The 22,526-nt window shown below is 44.4% G+C and overlaps 1 protein-coding gene across 2 annotated transcripts in view; it reads left to right on the top strand.

The window, feature by feature from the left end:
* LOC147889170 (asparagine synthetase [glutamine-hydrolyzing] 3-like) overlaps window positions 1–22,526 on the top strand; it is a 93,876-nt gene that overhangs the window by 28,061 nt on the left and 43,289 nt on the right. For both annotated transcript variants that reach the window (XM_087391172.1, XM_087391171.1), the window contains 3 exons: window positions 12,976–13,137; window positions 13,343–13,423; window positions 13,542–13,763. In XM_087391172.1, coding sequence (XP_087247298.1) covers window positions 12,976–13,137; window positions 13,343–13,423; window positions 13,542–13,763 — 465 coding nt within the window. The remainder of the gene's footprint in view (window positions 1–12,975; window positions 13,138–13,342; window positions 13,424–13,541; window positions 13,764–22,526) is intronic.

Raw genomic sequence — 22,526 nt, 5'->3', positions numbered from 1 at the left:
GGCAATGCTCCAGATGTCTGCTCTGCTGAACTTGTAGGAGCCTGTACCATAGTTGGCGCAAGCTGAAACGCGTCGAGGTAGAGCTGTAAAATCTGAGGTGAGTCTGCCAGGTCACCCTCCTCCATCCACCTCGCATCTAGTGCAAGATAATGCCTGAACTTCACCAGGTAGCGACGGGAAACTCTACCTTTCACTTTTCTTTCCATATGTGCTAAAATCTGTTCCAGAACCAAGATTTCATCCAACTCTTCCACCTCGGGCTGATCCTCATGCAGCAGGTCAACAGGCACATCACCCTGGAAAGGCTTGAATAAACTCACATGAAAGGCATTGTGTATGGTCCAAGTGGCAGGTAGCTTCAGCTTATAAGCTACATCATTAATGCATTCAAAAACCTAAAAAGGACCATAATACTGCATCTTCAGCTTTGTGTACACTTTCGTCTTGCCTTTCATCTTCTAGAGTCGTGCTTTTTGAAAACGCAGCAGCACCCAATCGCCCTCTTTCAAGAGTAACTTGTGGCGATGCTTATCGGCTGCCCGTTTGTGCTTCTCTTGGCTTTTTTGGAGGGCTGTTTTGACCTTCTGGTAAGCAACATCCAAACTTTCCAGAAATCTGTCCGCTTCAAAAATCTTCTCTTTCGTATGCAGAATGGGAGGTACCTTCCGTTCTCCTGCCACAATTTCAAAGGGGGCTTTCCATGTGGATGAGTGTATAGTGTTGTTGTACGCGAACTCAACAAGTGGCAAAAATTGCTCCCATTTCGATTGCTGATCCGAAACATAGCATTTGAGAAGATCAAGGGCAGTGGAATTGGCTTCTTCAGACTGCCCATCAGATTCAGGATGGAAAGAGGATGAGAAATTCAGCGTGGTACCCATATTCTCAAAGATACCTCTCCAGAAAAGACTTGTCATCCGCGGGTCTCTATCACTGACAATTGATTGAGGCATCTGGTGATGTTTAAACACGAGACATAAAGAGTCTCGCCATCTGGTCTGCTGTAATTTTCTTTCTGACGGGAATGAAGTGGGCCTGCTTGCTGAATCTGCAAATAATGGTCCATAGCCCATCATGTCTAGATGGTGTACGAGGAAGATCAAAGATAAAATCCATGGCAATGCTCTGCCAAGGTCGATCGGGAATAGGTAGAGGCTGCAGCAGTGTAGCCGGCTTCTACCTGTCATATTTCACCTTTTGGCAGGTGATGCATGTCCTGACATATGCCTCGACATCTTTCCTCAATGATGGCCAAAAGAAATAGTGCTCCACAGCTTTGATGGTGGCATCAATGCTTCTGTGTCTTGCATAGGGTGGAGCATGACTCTTTGTCAACACTTTGGGCCTCAACTATTTCGTGACACACAATCTGCCATGCATCATCAGAAATCCATCTTTGAGAGTATAGTGCTCATGCCTCTGTCCATCAACCAACTGATCATAAATCTGTGAAAAATCAGCATCATTGGCATATTGATCCTTCATGGCATCAAGCTCATCATGATATGCAATGGCCACTGTTGAAACTTGTGGCTTAACAGACACTGCATCTGGAGTGGGCTTGCGTAAGAGTGCATCTGCAACAACATTCTTCTTCCCAGGCACATGCACAATCTGAAAATGAAACATAGAAAGAAAATTTGCCCACCTCATATGCTTCTCAGACAACTTTCTCGAAGTGAGAAAGGATCTGAGCAGAGCCGCTCCTTCAGTAGGTCAAAAGCTGCAATTTCTTTGGGACTCCATGTGAAAGTGACCCCTTTCTTCTGTAAGGCATGTAAAGGAGATGCAATCTCTGCAAAATACCGAATGAACCTCCTGTAGTACGAGCACAAGCCCAGAAAGCTGCGTACTTCATGGATGTTCTTCAGGTGTGGCCAATTCCTGATGGCCTCTACCTTGGCAGGGTCCATCCTAACTCCATCCTTGGAAACAATTTTCCCGAGAAAATGGATCTCATGCATGAAGAATTCACTTTTCTTGGCATTGACAAGCAGCTTATGCTTCCGTAGCTCCTCGAGAACAATTGCCAGGTGCTTCCTATGTTCAGCCTCATCCTGAGAGAACACGATGATGTCATTGAAGAAAGTGCCAACAAAGGCTCGGTGCTCTCTAAAAATCCTGTCCATCATTCAGTTGAAGGTGGCAGGTGCATTGGTTAACCCGAATGGCATGACAAGAAACTCGTACAGACCAAATGTGGTACGAAATGCTGTTTTGTGAACATCCTCTGGCTGAATTCTGATTTGGTGATAACCGCTCTTCAGATCAATGCAGCTGAACATTCTAGAACCCTGTAACCTATCCAAAATATCATCTATCCGAGGTATAGGGAATCTGTTCTTAATGGTAATCTTATTGAGGGCTCTATAGTCAATGCACATCCGCCAGGATCCATCCTTCTTCTAGACCAAGAGCACGGGTGAGCAGTTAGGTGAAGAGCTGGGCTGAATCAGCCCCTTCTCCAGCAGGTCCTTGACCTGGTTCATAATTTCCTCTTGCTGGGCTGCATTGACCCTGTAAGGAGGTCGGTTAGGAGGACTGCTACCAGGGATTATATCTATCGTGTGGTCTTCTAGCCTTTCAGGGGGCAACTCTTGTGGAAGTGAGTCAGAAAAACAGTCCCTAAACTGAAAAAGACAATCGGTCCGCTGTTTTTCCATCTTAGACAAATGAGACTCTTCTTCGACTGACTTCTTTTCAGATGCAAACACTAAGTACGCTGAAAGATGCTTTTTCATTACGTTGCCAATGGTAGAAGCAGATACAACAGGGATGGATTCTCCCTTCAATTTAGCATCCAGAACGTGGGTCTTGCCACAGTGAGTGATTGTGATTGTTTTATTCTTTGTATCCAAAACAACCCCAATACGAAAGTGCCAAGGTATCCCCAGTAACACATCACAACCATTGAATGGCATAATATAGAACTCTTCTGTGTCCACGTAGGTCTGAATATGCATCCGCAGCTTGCCTATCACCGGAGTAACTGACTTGCTGAGTCCCAGACAAGCCATATCTGCATCACACAAGGGACCCATCTCTTCTGCCCTTATTCCTAACTTTCCAGCCAGATCTGGAGAGATGAAATTGGTCTTGGCTCCCGGATCGAAAAACATCAGAGCTGTCTGGTCTCTTATCTTGCCCCATCCATATTCTGAACAGCCCCAATCAAGTCTCTGGCAAAAGACCAGCAGTGGGCTTGGGTTTTTTATTCTTCTGATCAGGCCTCTTTTCCTCGTGTTCACCCTGCTCAGAAGGAGGAAACTTCCTCTTCTTATGTGGGCATTCAAAAGCCCTGTGGCCTTCCTCCTTGCAAATATAACACTTGTTGGCATCTTAAAGAATTTGCTTTTCCTCATCAGACATGTGGGTCGGTACTCGCCTCTGTCCTCCAACAAACTTTGCCTTCATGGGCTGCGAAAACTTTCTGAACTTCTTAGGGGATTCCATCTTGCTGCCCTTTGACCTTGATGTCTCCAGTGAGCTTCCTTTGAACCCTGAAACTTTCCTTTGCATTAGTGCATAAGCTGTAGTGGCGTTCTCAACCAACTGAGACATATTGGAAACCCTTGTCTTCATGCAGTAGTCCCGAATCTCCTTTGGCAACCCGCAGCAATACTCTGTCAGCAGTACATGTCTGTAAGAATTCACTGGCAGTAGGGCTTCCTAAAACTTCTTATTGTAGTCCTCCAAATTTCTGCAGCATCCAACTTGTATCAGGCGGTCATGATCCACCTCAAAAGTGGTAGTGAGCCATGCTACTGAGAAGACTTGCTTGAATTCGACCCAAGTGGTAGGTGCTCTGCCTTGCAAGAGGAGGTTGGTCCACCGTTGGAGCGCATTGCCCTTAAAAAAGGTGGCTGCCTTTCGGACTTTGGAGGATTCTGTGAAGTGTCCACCTGAGGAGGCAGCATTAAACTGTTGCATGAACGTCAAAGCCTTCAATTTTTCCTGTATCCCATTGAAAGTCTCAAACTTGACAGTTGCCCCTCCCTCCTTGTAATCTTTCAATTTGCCTTTAGAGGTGAGAATGTCATAAACAGGGGGCTGTAAAAACAGTGGGGGCATCACTGCTCCCTCATTCTGAGCCATTCCAACCGAACCCATGGTGGGGTTTGGCATTTCAGCTCCCACTACCTGCATCTGTGGCATATTCCAAGTATTGCCCATTGTCCCAGGCATTCTTGTCTGCATTCCAAGCTGCATCCCAATGTTTGAGTACATCATATTTGCATTTGCAGGAGACATTCCACCCATCATAGGTTGCTGGAAATTCTGCATTCCTGGCTGCGTGCTGCCCATGAAGCTACCTGGCATTCTGGGTGAGTCTGCGGATGGTGCCACCATTGCCTAAAAAACTGATCCCCCTCCGAAATATCCCGGATGCATCGTGGGCTGAGGAAGGGCTTGCTGTCCCTGATTGATTGAATGAAAGTTTTTGCCATTAGCCGCTACAGGGGTGATCGAGGGCATCTCTAGAGGTTGTCCACCAAAAGTAACATGCCTAGGAGTCTTCTTATGCTTCTTATGTTTCTTCTGAGATGACTTTTTGCTTCGAGGGGAAGCAACCATAGGGGGAGGAGCTTGCATAATCTCTGTGACAGCATGTTGCAACTGCGACAGGGCTCCCGCTACACTTTGCATTCGTAGCTGAAAAAGTGCATTGCGATCAAGCTCCTTTGCCTCATCTACCTCATCTTGTGAGTCCTCCGTGGGATGCTCAGGAGAGACTGGATGTGTCCCATTGTCCTATTGGTCATCACCCCCGCTGGTATTGTGCTCCTCTTTAAAGCTCTCTGATGCTCTGTCTTCGTCCTGCCCCTCCTGCTCTGAAATGGTCAATGACCTCTCATGGTGTGACATGCTTGCTAAGATTGATGGCTATAGCAACAATTGCACTGAAGTGTCCTTCACCCAACACTACTAGGGCTCACCTCTGTAGGAAAATGGTGATGATCCCGACGACGGAACCACTGAAACCGGCCTTCGATAAACAAAAGGGCAGTGATCTTCTTCTACTCAGTCCTAAACTTCATAAATGGCCACAATGCAAGCTTCAGTCACTTCAATCACTTAGCACAACTTAGAAACAAGCTTCAACAACAAAGGTGAGGCTAGAATGCCCCTGCTCAATGAAAATAGTACACAGTGCACCCACTGGCCCCAAATGTCTTGGCGCCCCTTACGGTATTTATTTAATGCTTCTGAATGGAAATACTTTACAACAAGGGTTCAACCCTGCACTGTTCCTCTCTGCAAATCCTCTACTTGTCTTCAAGGCATCTAATCCAAGTGCATCACTAGAACTCCCACTGGCAAGGCATACTCTGGCATTCACTTATGATCTGACACAACTTAGAGGCATTCAGGCATCCAAACCACTGGCAAACTGAGCTCAAGGCAGCCTCAAGGTTATCACATGCATCCACACTGTCCTTAGGCCTTTCACAGGATCACCCTTGCCTTTGGGTGCTTGCTAGGCCCTGTAGGAGTCCTGAAAGGACTGCACACAACACGCATGCACTGCAAAAAGCCGCAAAGCAAGAAAGAACAAGGAAAAACAGAACCTGGAACCAACTCCCGCTGTCTGTGGCAGAGGGGCGAGCTCCTTCCTTGCACCTATCCTCTGTCCAGGCTCCTCGAAGGGTGTAGGTGTCTTCCAGCAATCAAGAGAAGAGAGAAATGAAGGTAGAGAGTGGAGGGTGAACAAGAAAGAGCTATAGAGGAAAGATGGTTCATAGATCTGCCCCGAAATGATTGCCTCAGGATCTGTGCCTGAGTCCTCCTAAGAGAGGGTGCTAAAAGCAGCAGGGAAAGTTCCTCCTACAGCTTGCACTGGTCCAGAACAGCTCCAGAAGCCACCACGCAGCCAGAAACATGTGCACAAAGGTCCAGCATAACAAAAGACAACCCCGGGCACCTGCTGGAGGCAGCTGAACATGTCTGTATGGATGTCCGTACGAAAATTTTCAAAAAGTTTAGTTTGTACGAACGTCCGTTTAGTCTGTACAAAAATTTTCAAAAAGTTCAGAAATGACTTAAGAGCTTGTACTAGCACGTTTAGTCTGTACGGACGTCCGTTTAGTCTGTACTAGCCTTGGAATAGTCAAAAGAGACTTAAAACAGCTTAAAACAGTTGAAAACAGGCTTGAAACAGCTCAAACAGCTCAAAAACTGCACAAGAACAGTTGAAAACGTCCAACACCCCCAGGAGAGTTAGGGGAGAGAGATGGAAGGTGGGGGAAGGGCATGCATACACACCTCCTTGCCATTTGCCCCTTCATTAAAGTCCTAACCCCCATACCAAGGACAACGTTGGTTGTCCTTGGGCCCAACTTTTAGACCCCTTTTTTAAAGCCTTTTCCTTGCCCCTAGGACCTAGTGGTGCACCTAGACTTTGCCCTTAGGAACTTCTAGGAAGTGTGCACTTCCTCTAGTTAGTCCCTCACGGCCAAACCGTTAGAACACTTAACCATGGTTAACCCCGGGTTAAGCGTACGTTGAGTTACAAAGATACTTTACATCACTTTTCACGTCCTCCTTGATCACATGCTCTCTTCATGAGGCTTCCCTACACATTTTTCCACACATTATCCGTTTCACACTGGCTGCCTCTTGGCTCAGTACCCTGTAATAGCTGGTATGATGATGAGTGTAGGGCTTTACGCCCACAACTCAGATTCAGGGCCAAGCATCATCTTCCGAGTGAGGCAGAGGATACATGAGTATTATCGTTTGGTATGCTGAAAGAAGCAAGCTTTTGTTCGCAAGAACGAGGACGAGTTAATAAACATTTTGTTAAGTAATAACTCCAAAGACTTTGACATAAATTCCTCGAGTGGCGAGTCCCATCCCCTTTCATGGACACCAAACTCTAGCACTCCTATGCATGCACACTGTATGATGTCCATAACCAGTCAGCATCCGATGTCTCAGCATGCACTATGCGCACATCGTGCACACTTTTCACAGCCTGTGGTGTCAAACACGCAGCCTAGAAGGTTCACAATGGTGTACCCTTATCACCATCACAAGGTAGGAGATCCCATGAAGCTTGGTAAACGACAAAACCATTATGAATGGACATGTCATGTCCAAGATCTATGTATCAGTGCTTGACACAGAGGCTAGCTGGCTTGCAGAGCTTCAGGGACTTAGAGGCGTGGGACAGGCAAGCTTTGAGAGACATCACGCAACCATGAGTTACATACTCACACTTAGATGTGTCATTGAGGAGGCCAGACAGAGAGTTTATTGTTGCTTTGTGAACTTTTGCATAGCTTTTGACATAGTGCCAAGAGCTCGACTCATTATACATTTGCAGGAGTTGGGTTATGATTCTGATCATGTGGGCAGTGGCACTTTATGAGAGAGTCTCGCATAGGGTTTGGACATGTGCAGTGTGGACAGATGAGATTATGAGTATTATTGGGGTCAAACAAGGTTGTCCATTATCATCAACCTTGTTCCGTCTCTATATAAGACAAAGCTTCGGACTTCCATTGGCACTCTTGGGGGGTTGGCTGCTCTCTAGTCGGGTACTTGCTCCTACACGCAAATGAGTTTTCTCCCCCCCCCCCCAAACAGCTCCTTGCCCCTTGCCCAACACCCCCCCCCTTTGTGCGCATGTCGCGTACCCCCCCTCCTCCCCCCCGCCCCTTGCGCACATGTCCGCACACCCCATGCCCTCCCTCCCCCTTGTGCGCATGCGCGACATCCCCCCACCCGTGCATTCCATGTTGACTTTGGGCTGTGCATATATCTGCTCACTTGAGATACTGCAAACTGAATATCAGGCTGTGTATTGCAAAATAACTGAGGCATTCAAGAGCCTGGCTGTAGAGTGTGGCATCTCCCCGACTCACCTGCATCATACATTGTAAGCTTTAGCCCTTGTTCCATGGGAGTGGTTGTAGGCTTGCAATCTTGCATGTTGAACCTATCCAAGAGCTTTTGCACATACTTGGATTGAGACATAATGATGCCACGACTCTCTTGTAAGAACTAGATCCCCAAATAAAAATGTAACATGCCAAAATCTGACATGTCAAATGTGGCTTTCAATTCAGCTTTGAAATCTGCAATTTTCTCTTAATTTGACCTTGTGAGCAGCAGGTTATCTATATAAAGAACGATGACCAAAATATCCCCCCCATCCTTCTTGATGTAGAGGGTGCTTTTAGTTGGACTGTTTTGAAGACCTTTGCTAGTAAAAAAAAGTATCAATTTTGGAGGACCATGCACGTGGGGCTTGTTTCAGCCCATACAAAGCTTTATTCAGCTTGCAAACTTGATGAGCATTACTTGAAATTTCAAAGCTAGGAGGTTGCTTGACATAAAACTCTTCCAACAAATCTCCATTGAGAAAGGCTGTTTTTATGTCCAACTGATGAACATTCCAAACAAAATGCGCAGCCATAGCAATAACAGATCTGATCGTGGTCATCCTGGAAGTAGGAGCAAATGTCTCCTCATAATCTATGCCCTTTTTCTGAGCATAGCCTTCTGCAACCAGCTGTGCCTTGTACCTGTCAATGGACCCATCTGGCCTTCTTTTGACTTCGAAAACCCATTGGGTACCTATGGCATTCTTTCTTGGTGGCAAAATGACCAGATTCCAGGTCTGATTTTTCTCAATAGACTGCAACTCATCTTGCATGCATCCAATGCACATTGTCTTTGGCTTCTTCAAAAGTATCAAGCTCTTCCTCATCAAGAAGAGTACCTGCATAAGCTGATTCAATAGAAAGAGTCCCCCCTTCGTGCCTTGCTGTACTACGAGTACTGCCAGGCAAAGGAGCATCAAGCCTACTCTTCTTGAGAGTTTGGAGTAGCCAATTCGAACCAGTTTACTGTGTGTATTTCTGTAATCTCTTGCCTGACAGCATCTTCCACTACTTGTTGAGGAACTAAATCAGCTGGTGGCTGAATTTGAGCATGTGGAACAGGAGGAGCTTGCTGTAAATGCTGATTTTTAGCAGGGATTTCAGATGCGGAACCCAAAGCAATGGGTAGTAATCCCTCAAAAACATCATCTGATGTGGAAGAAGCTGGCATATTAAATTCAGCATGTGTATGTGCTAAATTTTCTGAAAATATTACAGCTCTGTTGACAAAAATCTTGTGTGTTGCAGGATTGTAGAGACGCTAACCTTTGCTCTCTGCACTATACCCAACAAATATGCATTAAGTGCCTTGTCTGACAGCTTATGTCGAAACTAAACAGCCACATGGGCATAGGCAACACATCCAAAGACACCGTTGAAGGCTTTCTCCCATGCCAAACTTCATAGGGAGTCTTTGTCTTCAAAGCCTTAGTGGGAGCCCGATTCAAAACATAGTTGGCAAACATGAGACCCTCAAGCCAAAACCTGTGAGGCAACTTTTTGCTCACGAGCATGCATCTATCCATCTCCATAAGAGTTCTATTCTTCTGCTCAGCTTTGCCATTTGTTGAGGGGTTAGCCTCACTGTAAGCTGATGTGTGATGCCTTTCTCTTTCAAATAAGCCTCAAATTCATGAGACATATACTCCCCCCCTCGATCTGTGTGTAGAATCTGTGCGGTGAGTCTTGTTTCATTCTCAACCTTTGCCACAAAAGTGTCGAAAACGCTTAAACATATCTGATTTTTTCTTTAAACCATAGACCTAAGTGTAGTTTGAGTAGTCATCAATAAATGTGACATAATAGAGATAACCACCCAATGCAGGAGTTCTCATGGGACCACAGGCATCACTATGAATAAGATGTAATTTTTGAACAGCTCGTACTGCACCATCCTTCTTAAAGGGAAACCTGTGTTTCCCAAGTATACACCCTTCACAGGCATGAGGAGGAGGTGACTCCAAGGGAGGCAAAGCATCAACAATAGAATGTTTTTGAAGTGTCATCAAGCTGCCATAACTCATATGCCCATACCTAGCATACCATAGCTCCGCCTTCTGCGTAGCAGCAATGGGAGAAGAAACTGCAAGTGCATCATGTGGTCTTTGACTTCCCTTTATAGGGCTTAAAGAAACCCCTAGGCCTCTGCAAGTGGGGCTATTTCTGTCCTGGTACTGTAAGGGCTGTATTTTTCTTGGTGTTGTCTCCATCCTTGCCTTTAGAGGCAGCCAAGAACTGCAACAAATCCGCCTTCATTGCTTCAACTATGATGGCTGAATGCATTAGGTCTCTTAACTTTGTCTTACACTCGATGCTTACTTGGCAAACCAGCCCCGTACTTGCGAAGCATAGACTTTTCCAGAATTGTCTTTGAAAGGAGTGATCTGGAGATAGGTGGAAAAGAACTTCTGATTGTAGGACTCAACAGTATCTATGGCTATCATGGTCACACTCTCTGAAGTGGTGTGCACATCATCATAGAAATTCTTTGGCAGGAATTGCTCGAAAAACTGCTTTTTGAAGCTTTTCCATGTCTTGGGGGCATCATCTGCCACTAGAGTGCTCCCCACCATGCTAGCGCACTGTTTGTGAGATGCGAGCTCACAATCTTTAACTTTGACCTTTCACGGTACTGCCCTGTGTCAAAAGCGATGTCGAACTGACGAATAAAATTCAGGCCCTTGTCTCTTATCCCAAATTTATCATCCAAAGTGATAAATTTAACAGATTTGCCACCTTCTTAAAAATCTCTTCTTCTTGATCCGGATCTTCAGCTCTTACGCTCAGATGAAGAGCGCTCTCGGGATGGGGAAGAAGAGAAAGAACTGTATGAGGAGGAAGAAGATGAGGAAGAGGAAGTGGAAGAGGATGAGCTAGAACTGGGAGATCTCCGTCTATGCTTCTTTTTCTGCTTTTTGAGGGGCTTGGGACTCCTTCCTCTCCGAATTGAAGGGGAACATCTGGATCGCCTTCTTGAGGCAAAGCGTAGTCTGGTAGATCCTCTCGAAGCAGAAGAGAGGTTTCGAGCAACTTCTTGTTCTGCCTGAGGAGGAACATCCTTATCTTTTTCTTCTTCAAAAAACTGTCGAAAACGTGGGATCTGCTTCGAAGACTGGAGCTCCTTGATCCTTCCCAACATGAACGGTTCATCAAGGTCTTCATTTGGTCCAATAGGTCACCTCATACTGGTTCGCTTGGTGGTGAAACTACATCTTTCTGACACCATTTCAAATCCATGGAACTCTTTTTGGGGATGTCTTCTTGTTCTAGGACCGTTGCCACCAAGGAAAGTGGCAAGCCTTGCTCTGATACCACTGAAACTGGACCTAGACCTCAAAAGTCCACTTTGGGAAGAATATTTCAGCAACTGTGGATGCTTTGGACTCGCTGGACAGCGAAGGGCAGCAAAGGATCACCTTCCCAATCAATCGCAATAGTCCCTGGGTACTCTGGGAATGTTTCTTGGGTACCTCCGGGCATAGCACTTGGCATGAAATCACAGCACTAGGGCAGCTCCTGGAAGCCAGCAATTGATTCGCAAACACAACAGAAGTACTCTCGGACAAATTGCAGTCATCTGGGGAAGCAGCCTGGCACTAGGATTGCTTGGATTACAGGAAGAAGCTATGAGGACACAGTCGCCTTCAAGAAAGAGTGCAGAGAGAATAGGGATAGAAGCATCACACTGCACTAGGGCCCAGAAAAAGGGATGGACCCCCTTGAAGGTCTTTATTGCATTAGAAATAGACTTTTGTAGAATTGGTTCTCACAAGAGCTTGGGCTGAGTACAACTCTTAATGATTCTAGAGCTCAGGAGCTCTTCTATTATAGGCTTGGCCCCAACCCATGGGGCTAGCTTTATTTTGCCTAATTTTAGACTTTCTTTCCCAAAAAGCTGGGCTTTTACAATTTTAGCTTTCTAGAGCTTCTAACAGATGATTCGCATGCTTTTTGGGCCAGAATCTTGGCTTTTAGGCTATTTTGCTGCTTTTAGCCCTGTGGGGCCCTCCATATGTGGGCGCCACTTCCTCCTGGTGCTTTTTGTCTCCTAGATCCCGCTTTTTGGCGCTTTCCCTTGGCTTTTGAGCCCTTTTTGCACCCTTCTTGGACCTACACATCCAAAATCCAATACTTTAACCCGTTAAGGCCTGTTAAGGTTAGTCTAATGCATGCATTCTAGTGCTTGGACTGTTTCTAGTCCCTTGTGGGCGTCCCCACAATTCTCAAACAATAATACTTATTCTTGGTTAACCACTTTAACTTTCTTTGGCCAAAATCAATTCCTGTTGAAGAATTATTCCTTTATTTTCTTAGGAGAAGTCCCAAATGGTGACATCTAGCATGTGACCACTTGACATATGCACTGTAAGCATGAGATGATTCTAAGTGTGCAATGCAAATGTCCCAAGCCATCAGGTAGTGCCATAGGCAATGTTGAATCTACTCTAAACCCCTGTTGTGCAAGGGTTCTCTCCCCCCATCTTTTTAAGGCATGGCCTGATCGAAGACAATCACGTTTAATTATTATCTTGACGTGATATGCATGCTTGCAACCCCTTTTTGGAAGGAATAGAGGCCATCAATAAGTATAAACGAGGCTCCCAACAAGAAGTAATCTACAGAAAACCACCACCACCACCACCACCACCACCCCCCAAATCACCATGTACTCCCATGTTCACAAAATTGGTATACTTGGAGCAAGGCTCCCAAATTTTTGGAATATCGATCAAAGTGTAAGGGCTAATCCTTCTGACTGCTCTATGAGTCTAGCCTATAGTTTTGTGTGGCATTCTTTCTGGTATTGCAATGGAGAGTTTTGACATGAGATCTGGTTGTGCTTTGATTTGAAATGTGGATCATATTTTGATTGTTTTCCTGTACTTAGAAAGACATTTTGTCCATTTGTGTATATTTTCTTATTTGTGAAGTTTTTCTTTGTTTGATTTCAAATGTGGAGGATATCTTGATTATTTTCCTGTACTTACAAAGATAATTTGTCCATTTGTGTATATTTTATTCTTTGTGAAAATTTTCTTTGTTTGACTACAGAGCATGAGTTTGTGTATTTTCATACTTTTAACAGGCAGTCGTAAAAAGACTCATGACGGATGTTCCCTTTGGAGTGCTACTTTCTGGCGGATTAGACTCTTCCCTAGTTGCTTCAGTGGCTTGTCGTTATATTGTGGATACTAAAGCAGGCAAACAGTGGGGAGAGAAATTGCACTCATTTTGTGTTGGATTGAAGGTCTCTCTCACTTGTACAGCTGAACTTATGTATAGCTTAGAGTTTCTGACAATTCTTGCACCTGTACAGTTTAGTGTTTCTGACAATTTGCAAGGACGTAAAGCAGCCTATGCAGATCATGTTTCATAATTGATAGGTGTGGATTGTGGGAAAACATCACAGCTAATTGTCTGTTCTATGCTGGCTTCCCACTTGAGGTATTCAGGGGTCACCTGATTTGAAGGCTGCAAGAGAGGTGGCCGATTATCTGGGAACATTGCACTCTGAATTCCACTTCACTGTCCAGGTCCAACATCTTATTTTTGCCAAAATTCCCCACGTCCCCTCCTTTTCTCACCTCTGTGACAGTAGTTCTAACATAAGATGTTGCAATATTTTGAATTTGTATTTTGATTTGATTTTAGGAAGGGCTGGACGCTATACCTGATGTCATTTATCATGTTGAGACCTACGATGTAACCACGATCAGAGCTAGTACTCCAATGTTCCTGATGTCCAGAAAAATTAAAGCTCTTGGCGTAAAGATGGTACTTTCAGGAGAAGGCTCTGATGAATTATTTGGTGGTTATCTTTACTTTCACAAGGCTCCAAACAAAGAAGAGTTTCATCGGGAAATGTGTAGGAAGGTATGCACTGCAAATCTGAGCTATGAAAGTGAACTTTAAGCTCACATTTTTCCTCCCAAGGACAGCGGTAGGTTTTTTTTTTGCATTGACTTCAAATGAAAAGGATATTGCATACTGGAAAGAGTGGTTCATGCAGATCCACGGGTGCATTATGGATGGATGTATGCTTGCATGCGTGCGCACACCCACTCATGTATGCATTCAAGCATTCATGCACATGCATGCATGCATCATGAGTGCACATGCACAGAGGTACATGTGCATGCATGCTTGCACACCTGCACCATGCTTGGTCACATGCACTCACATGTAGCTGTGCTTGGATCTATATAAATGCCTAAGTACATATTGTCATGCATACATTCTTGAATGCATGCACCTTTATGCAAAAATCCATTCATATGTATGCCTATGTATGGCTACTTGGAGGTAGGTCTGAGTATACAGCAGCTTGGGGTATAAAGAAGAGGGGTGTTTTAGGGTCTTGCAAACACCTAGCCTACATTGTTGCTTTGTCCCTCCATACGAGTCTAAGATCAAAAAAGAATGTTGGAACCAGCATATCAAACCACCCTATGGACACACACACACACACACACACACACACAGAGTGAAGGTTGTGGTTTTGAGATGGGAAAAATAAAATCATTGTTATTATTTATGCTCTCTTACGTCTTAATTTGTGGTTGGTGCACTTGTAGAGTATTGATGATTTGGGGTGCCCTTGTATGACTTTTGGGCCATTCGCATTTACTCCTCTTTGCACACTTCTTCCTTTTCACCATGGGGCCTCTAATTTTATGCTCTCTCGGGCGTTTCACCCTTTGTGGTTGGTGCACTTGTAGAGTATTGATGATTTCGGGTCCCCTTGTATGACTTTTTGACCTTTCGCATTTACTTCTCTTTTCACACTTCTTCCTTTTGCCTCCAATTTTATGCTCTCTCTGAGCATTTCACCCACACACAGACAGGCCTTATGAATCATAGATATATAATTTACCTTTTTTTTTTTGGGTGAAAAGTTTATGCTTTATATCACAAAATAGCTATCCCAAAATGGGATATGCCCAAATACATCAACACATATGTCCCAGACTGGGAAGCTGGAAAATACATCAAGAGAAATTCTCACTGTAGGACAAGTATACTTCATAGTCTATGTAGTGAGTTTGCAAACTATCGAAGAGAGATTGCTGCAAAGAGCGACGAAAGAAAACGAAAGTAGAAAACATAGGATCATCATAGACTTTGTGGTTTCTATCTTTCCAGAGATTCGAGAGTGCCAAGTAGCGAACCCAGGAGAAGAACAACTCAAACTCCAGTCAGGGAGGATAAATCCCAAAAATCCAAAAAATCCTACTGAAAGTAGCATGAGGAAATCTGAACCGCAATCTTTGCGGAAGATGCCCAAGAAGTCACGTGTGTCAAGGCAGTGCCAAAAAATATGAGACACAGACTCCCTTGGTGCCAAATAACGACGACAAATAGCTGGAGCAATGCGTCGAAGTGATAGAAGCTGTCCAGACAGAAAACCCCCCAACAAAATGAGCCATAAAAAGACCTGTTGTCGAAGAGGGACCTTGGAATGCCAAATTTGCCTCAATCTTCGCCGCCACCATTTGGCCGGACGATCCAGTTGCCAAATTTGATTTTCTTGAGGTGAAGCCCAAGGTGGGGGCAATAGGACTTAATATAAAGAGGACACTGTAATATGAGACAGCTTCAAAGGACGAATGGACGAGTGTGCTAGAAGAAGAGTCCAATCCTGAAACCTGTCTTGAAGTTTGAGAGGCGGTACTGGCTGAAATGGTTGGGGCATACGAGTAATAGCGTGCCATATAGGGCGATAATGCATTCCTAAACCATACTTTCCAGCAGCCAAAGGAAAGGATAAGAGAGTCCCATTGTCGTGAATGACATTACCCGCAGAAGAGATCCCTTTGGAATTAAGGAAAGATCAGCGTCTGGCTCTCAGCTCTCAAAGAGTGGCCCTGCAATGAGCCACGTCCATGCCAAGCCAAATGTGAAAGAATATGTTTCCAATCCAAAAACATTTGAGAAACAAGAGGACAACCTCTGACCTTGCCTTCAATACTACCCAACAGAAAATCCCATTGAGTAGGCCTCCTGTAACCAAAGGCAAGGGTGGTAATTTGTAGAAGCAAAAATCGCATCATTGCAGCCCAAGGGTGATCACCATGTAGGAATTGAAGCATCATTTTCGCCCTTATGGGCGATATAGTATGCACATGAATATTAAGAATATTCACCCCGCCATGCATTTTTAGCGAACATGAAACCGGCCTCTAATCACTCAGAGGGCTGTGGAACTAAACCTTAATCACTTCAGCTCTTATTTACAGCTCACAAAGCATATATCGGGTGTAACAACCCAGGTGCCTTCTGCCTGTCAAACTTTACTTTCTGACAAACCATGCATGTTCTCACATATTCTTTCACATCTTTCCTCAAAGATGGCCAATAAAAGTATTGCTCCACTGCTGTTATTGTTGCTGTAATTCCCCTATGTCCTGCATATGGAGGAGCATGACTTTCCATTATGACTTTCTATCGCATCTGATCAGTGACACAGAGTCGTCCATGCATCAAAATGAAACCCTCTTTCAACATATAGTGATCATGCCTTTGACCATCAGAAAGCTGATCATAAATAGTTGAAAAATCAGCATCATTAACATATTGATCTTTCATCACATCTAACACATTGTTGTAAGCAATGCTCACTGCTGAAACACTGGGTTTCTTGGAGACTGCTTGAAGCTGTGGTTTCCTCGAAAGTGCATCAGCCACGACATTTTTGTTACCCGGCACATGTACAATTTGAAAATGAAACATTGAGAGGAAGTTAGCCCATCTCATGTGCTTTTCAGATAATTTTCTCTGCGTGAGAAAATATCTAAGTGACTGATGATCTGTCTGCACATAAAAATCAGCTCCAAGAAGGTAATGTTTCCATTTGGTCAAAGCATGTATCACTGCTAACATTTCCTTCTCGTATGTCTGCAAGTACAATTCAGCATCTTTGAGAACTCTACTCTCATATGCAACCGCTCTGCCATCCTCCTATGCTGTTCCCACATGCATCACAAGTTACAGCAAAGGGTTTTGCAAGATCTGGCAAGATAATAACGGGGTCAGAACACAACTTTTGCTTCAGCTCTTCAAAAGCTGCATTTTCCTTTGGTCCCCGCCGAAACGGTACAGCTTTCTTCTGTAAAGCATGCAAGGGAGAAGCAATTTCTGCAAAGTACTTTATAAACCTCCGATAGTATGAACACAACCCAAGAAAGCTTCTGACTTCATGCAGATTTTTCAAAATTGGCCAACTGCTTATGGCCTCAACTTTTGCAGGATCCATCTTGACTCCATCCTTTGACACTATATGACCGAGAAAATGAATCTCATGCATAAAGAACTCACTTTTCTTGGTGTTTATCAATAGCTTGTGTCTTTTCAACTCTTGAAACACAATAGTGAGGTGTTTCCTATGCTCCTGCTCATTTTTAGAGAACACAATGATGTCATGGAAGAAAGTGCCCACAAACTTTCTGTGTGCTCTAAAAATTCTGTCCATCATTCTATTGAAAGTAGCGGGTGCATTAGTCAAACCAAAAGGCATCACAAGGAACTCATATAAGCCAAATGAAGTGCGGAAGGCAGTCTTGTAGACATCTTCAGGCCGTATCCTTATCTGATGGTATCCACTTTTAAGGTCAATACGACTGAACATTGAGGAACCTTCCAACCGATCCAATATATCATCAATGCGTCGAATTGGAAAACGGTTCTTAATTGTGACTTTATTCGAAGCCCTATAATCAATACACATTCTCCAACTGCCATCCTTCTTTTGCACAAGCAACACAGGGGAACAGTAAGGAGAATTACTTGGTTGTATCAATTCCTTTTCCAAGAGTTCCTTCACTTGTGACATTATCTCTTCCTGTTGTGCCTTACTGACATGATAGGGAGGTATATTAGGCGGTGAGCTTCCTGGAATTATATCAATTTGATGATCCTCGGGCCTCTTGGGAGGTAATTCTTGAGGAAGTGCATCTGAGAAACAATCCTGAAAATCTGAAATAAAAGCAGCCTTTTCTCTATCTAAAGCAGAAAGAGTAGAGCCTTCCTGATGGTTGGCTGTCCTCTTTGACAAAAATCAAGTACGCTGAAATATGACGCTTTATTACATTGGAAATACAAGAAGCTGAAACTACAGGGATGGACTCCCCTTTCAACTTTACATCAAGTACATGATTTTTGCCTCTATGAGTTAAAGAAATCTTCTTGTTTCTCATCTGCACATCAGCCCCCACCCTGTACATCCAAGGCATCCCAAGCAAAGCATCACACTCTGGCAAAGGCATAATGTAGAAGTCCTCTGCATCCTGATATCCCTGGATATGCATCCTCAACTTGCCAATGATAGGAGTGACAGGTGTGTTGAGTTCAGGGTTGGCCATATCACACATGCCGGATGGCCCCATTTCCTCAGGCTTGATGCCAAGCCTTCCTGCCATATCAGGAGTTATGAAATTCGCCTTTGCCCCAGAATCAAAGAAAAACAAACAATTCTGATTTCTGATTTTTCCCCATGCTCTGCACATCTCAGTCTTTTTCGTTTCCTCTTCATCATGTGCATGTGGCAAACTCCCAATCACATGTGGAAGAAGTCCTGCGGAAGGTTTAGGCCTTTTGCCCTTCTGATCAGCCTATTTATCACCATTCTTATCATCTAACCTGTCTCTTTTCTTGGATGGGCAATCATAAGAGCGGTGTCCCTCTCCTTTGCATATAAAACATTTGTTTTGCTCCATGAGTGACTTTTTCTCTTCATCAGATAACTTGGTACGGGGCTGTTTATTAGGCTGTCCACGCCTTTGACCAGCTTTGAATTGGGCTTTTCCTCCCTTTTGAAACGGTCGTTTGCCATAATTTTTATTTTCAGATTTGATGTCCTTATCTTGGTGTTTGGCAGCCCGTTTGTTGTCTTCTTTCTTGCTGTCCATAAAGCCCAAATTCTTCTCCTGCATCCATGCATATGCTTTCCTTGCATTCTCAATTAATTGAGTCATAGAACCCACCTTGGTTTTGTTGCAATAATCACGTAGCTCACTAGGCAATCCACAACAGTACCTCTCTATTTGCTCTTTCAAAGAAACATGCCTGTAAGAGCTCAATGGCAGCGAAACATCCCTAAACCTTTGGGTGTAATCATCAAGATTCTTGCAAGTTTGTATGACAAGTCATGCCAGTGTGAAAGTACTTCAACTTCAAAAGTTAGAGTAAGCCAAGTAGAAGAGAACACTTGCTTAAATTCCAGCCAAGTAGCAGGTGCATCTCCATGAAGCGTAAGGTTGGTGTACCACTTAAGTGCATTGCCTTTCAAAACTATGGCGACCTTCCTCATCTTGGATGCTTTTGTAAACAAACCCCCAAGAAATGCAGCATCAAACTGTTGAAGGAATGTGATGGCTTTGTACCTGTCCTGTACTCCATTATATGTATCAAACTTGACATGAGAACCACCATCCTTAAATTCTTTATATACATTTAATATTGGCTGTCCCAAAGATGGCTGTATATTTGCAGCATTCACTTCACTAGGGAGAGCCATGCTTGGTTGAACATTAGGCATGGGAGCAGATGCTGTGGCTTGCATGCCTGGCTGCATTCCCACATTGTCATACATGGCTTGCTTTCTATGCCCAATTGGCGGTGAAATCAACATAGCATCAAAGATAGAATCTGTACCAAAATATTCAGGTTGCTGCCTCAAATATGGCTGAGGTGGTTGAGCCACATTTATGGACTGCACATTATTATTTTGAGGAGTAGAAGTACCCAAACCAAGGCCTTGTGCTGGCTGCTCATACTGTTGCACTGGCTGTACTTTTTATACCTCTTTCTCAAGTGCTCTTTTGGGTGATTCCTCTCTCTTGGAAGTCACTCTCTGAGTCATTTTTGATGGCTGTCCCTCATGGGAAACTGATGCATGAGTGTGCGGTCCACCATGAGAAGCCGATGCATGTGTGTACTCACTCTTTCCGTGCTTGTGCTTTCTTGATTTCTTCTTCTTCTTGGCATTTGTTTGCACAATCTGAGCCAAATTTTGAGTCAGCTGAGTCAAAGTAGTCACTGTTGGGGTTTGTCAATGTCCTGCCTCTCCATAGGCACACTTGTGATCCTATGTGTGTGCTAGAGGGGCAGTTAGGTGTGTTAGGTGGAGCTAGATGCTTCTAGAGGATAGGGGAGGGATTCTAGGAGCTTGGTGCCCTTTGGTATGAGGTCATCTATGATGTCAGTTGGATGTAGAGGTAGCCTACATATGGCCCTCATTTCTCTTCATTTTGTGAGACAGTTCTTCATTTGTGTCCATCTTCTTGTCTCCATTTTGCTCAGCTTGCTCTTTTCGAACATGGTATCAGAGTGGTTCTATCCTCCTTGAGCTCGATGTCATTCTTCTCGTGGCTCTCTCCCTCTTCTTTCTCTTGCCAAGTTTGTAGTCTTTGGTCTTGCAACACTCTTGACATAAGCTTACTTCGAGTTAGCGGACGGGTTTCTTCCATTTGTAACGAGAACAACCTCTAATTTCTATAGCTTGAAGGCCGCCGTAGAAGATTTGCATATAGTTGAACGTCACAGAAGATGCTAGGAGAGGTTCTATACACCGGTTGCTAATGTGAGAGACTCATGTTCTGTAGTTACCCTCTCCCAGCCATTGCAGTTAGAGTTGAGCAGCCTTCCGAGAAAATGGCATCGTTGGCGGAAAGAATGCGGCCGACCTCAATCAACGAGATACTCGGCCAAGATCACTTGCTCGGGCCGCAGTGCGTGCTCCGTTCATTGCTGGATGGCGAGAGCTTGCCTTGCATCATCTTTGGCGGCCCTCCTGGCACAGTAAAGACTTCTCTTGCCAGATTGATTGCTTGAAGCGCATTGTGTCGATTCGTGGCTCTTTCTTCGGCAAAGGGTGGGAAGTCTGAACCCCAGGAGATTATCGAAGAAACCAAGCAAGCCAGGAAATTCGGCCAACGCTCTGTCTTATTCGTCGAAACACTTGGTAGACTCAGCAAACCCCAGCAGGAGTGTCTGCTCCCAGCCATTGAATCAAGTTATGTTGTCTTCATGGAGCAACAACAGAAAATCCTTCTGCAGAATTGATATCTAGCCTGTTGGTACGATGCCGGGTTTTCACACTGAAGAAACTGCATCCAGATCTTTTCTGCAGTGTGATGGAGCGAGCGATATCTGATAAAGAGAGGGGTGTTCGAGTGTCACTGGGAGACGCTTCTGGGTCAGTGACATTGGCAATCAAAGATGAAGCTATCCAATTTATTGCAATCTGTTGCTATGGAGAAATTTTCTGGTCCGAACCTCCTCATCTTGCAAAACAAGCTGCAGCTTCTTCTCATCAAAGAAGGAGTATGGAATTTAGTAAGGGGAAAAGACAAAATTATAAACTTGGGAGCATCTCAACAACAAAGCTATTGTCCTCATCGGTTCAACCTTGGCTGATCGAGTCATGCATCACTTGGATTTTAGTTCCACTGCACATGAATTGTGTAACAAGCTAGAGCTTCTATGCACCTGGAATACGGATTTCTATTTCTAAGGTGCCCTGCTCAGATCATGTTTCCAAAAAGGGACTATGAACCTTTTGCAGCCATTATGAGTATGCAAAGGTATCTATGATATTTTGTACTCCCCTTGTTTTGTGTCTTTATCTTTGTAAACACCTCTGGTCACCATATGATGTAGACCATGTAAGTATGTGTTGTCCCCTTGGTACCTCCTGCAGACTTTTGTTTGTACATGCAGGGGAGATAACCATTAGGGGGGGTTGTGTTCCCCACTCTGTATACCTTACACCCATGGGAACCCTTGCTAGCTTGAGATCCTAGCCATTGATAGATCCATGACAACCATGAGATGGCATGTGACACCTTGTGCTAGCTGTATCCTTGACATAGCTTGAGGCAGTCTTTTGAGGGGGGGTTTGTTGGGGTTTGTCAATGTCCTGCCTCTCCATAGGCACACTTGTGATCCTATGTGTGTGCTAGAGGGGCAGTTAGGTGTGTTAGGTGGAGCTAGATGCTTCTAGAGGATAGGGGAGAGATTCTAGGAGCTTGGTGGCCTTTGGTATGAGGTCATCTAAAGAGTCTCTATGGTCTTAAGCAAGCACCTAGAGAATGGTATCAGAAGTTTGATGCTTTCATTCGGTCCCAGGGTTTTAGTGGGAGAAAGCCTTCAGTGGATCATTTTCGTGTCTTTGGATGTGTTGCATATGCCCACGTGCCTGTGGAGTTTCAACATAAGTTGTCAGATAAGGCACTAAAGTGTATCTTTGTTGGGTATAGTGCAAAAAGCAAAGGCTATCGTCTCTACAATTCTGCCATAGGCAAGATTTTTGTGAGTAGAGATGTAATTTTTTCAGAGAATTCAGTTCATACACATGCTGAATTCAGTATTCCAGCTTCTTCAGATGATGTTTTTGAGGGGTTCCTTCCTATTGCTTTTGGATCCCCAGCTGATACTCATGCTGAAAATCAGCATTTACAGCAGCCTCCTCCTGATCCACATGCCCCGATTCAGCCACCTGCTGATTTTGTTCCTCTACAGGCAGTGGATGATGTTGTCAGGCAAGAGATTCAAGAGATACATGCAGCAAAAACAGTTCCGAACTGGTTGCTACAGACTCTCAGGGAGAGTAGACTTGAGGCACCTTTGCTTGGCAGGACT

This window comes from Dipteris shenzhenensis, chromosome 20 (assembly GCF_047967505.1).
Source record: "Dipteris shenzhenensis isolate YYH24624 ecotype China chromosome 20, Dip_SZ_1.0, whole genome shotgun sequence".
Classification (NCBI taxonomy): Eukaryota; Viridiplantae; Streptophyta; class Polypodiopsida; order Gleicheniales; family Dipteridaceae; genus Dipteris; species Dipteris shenzhenensis.
This window is presented reverse-complemented; position numbering and strand designations above follow the sequence as displayed.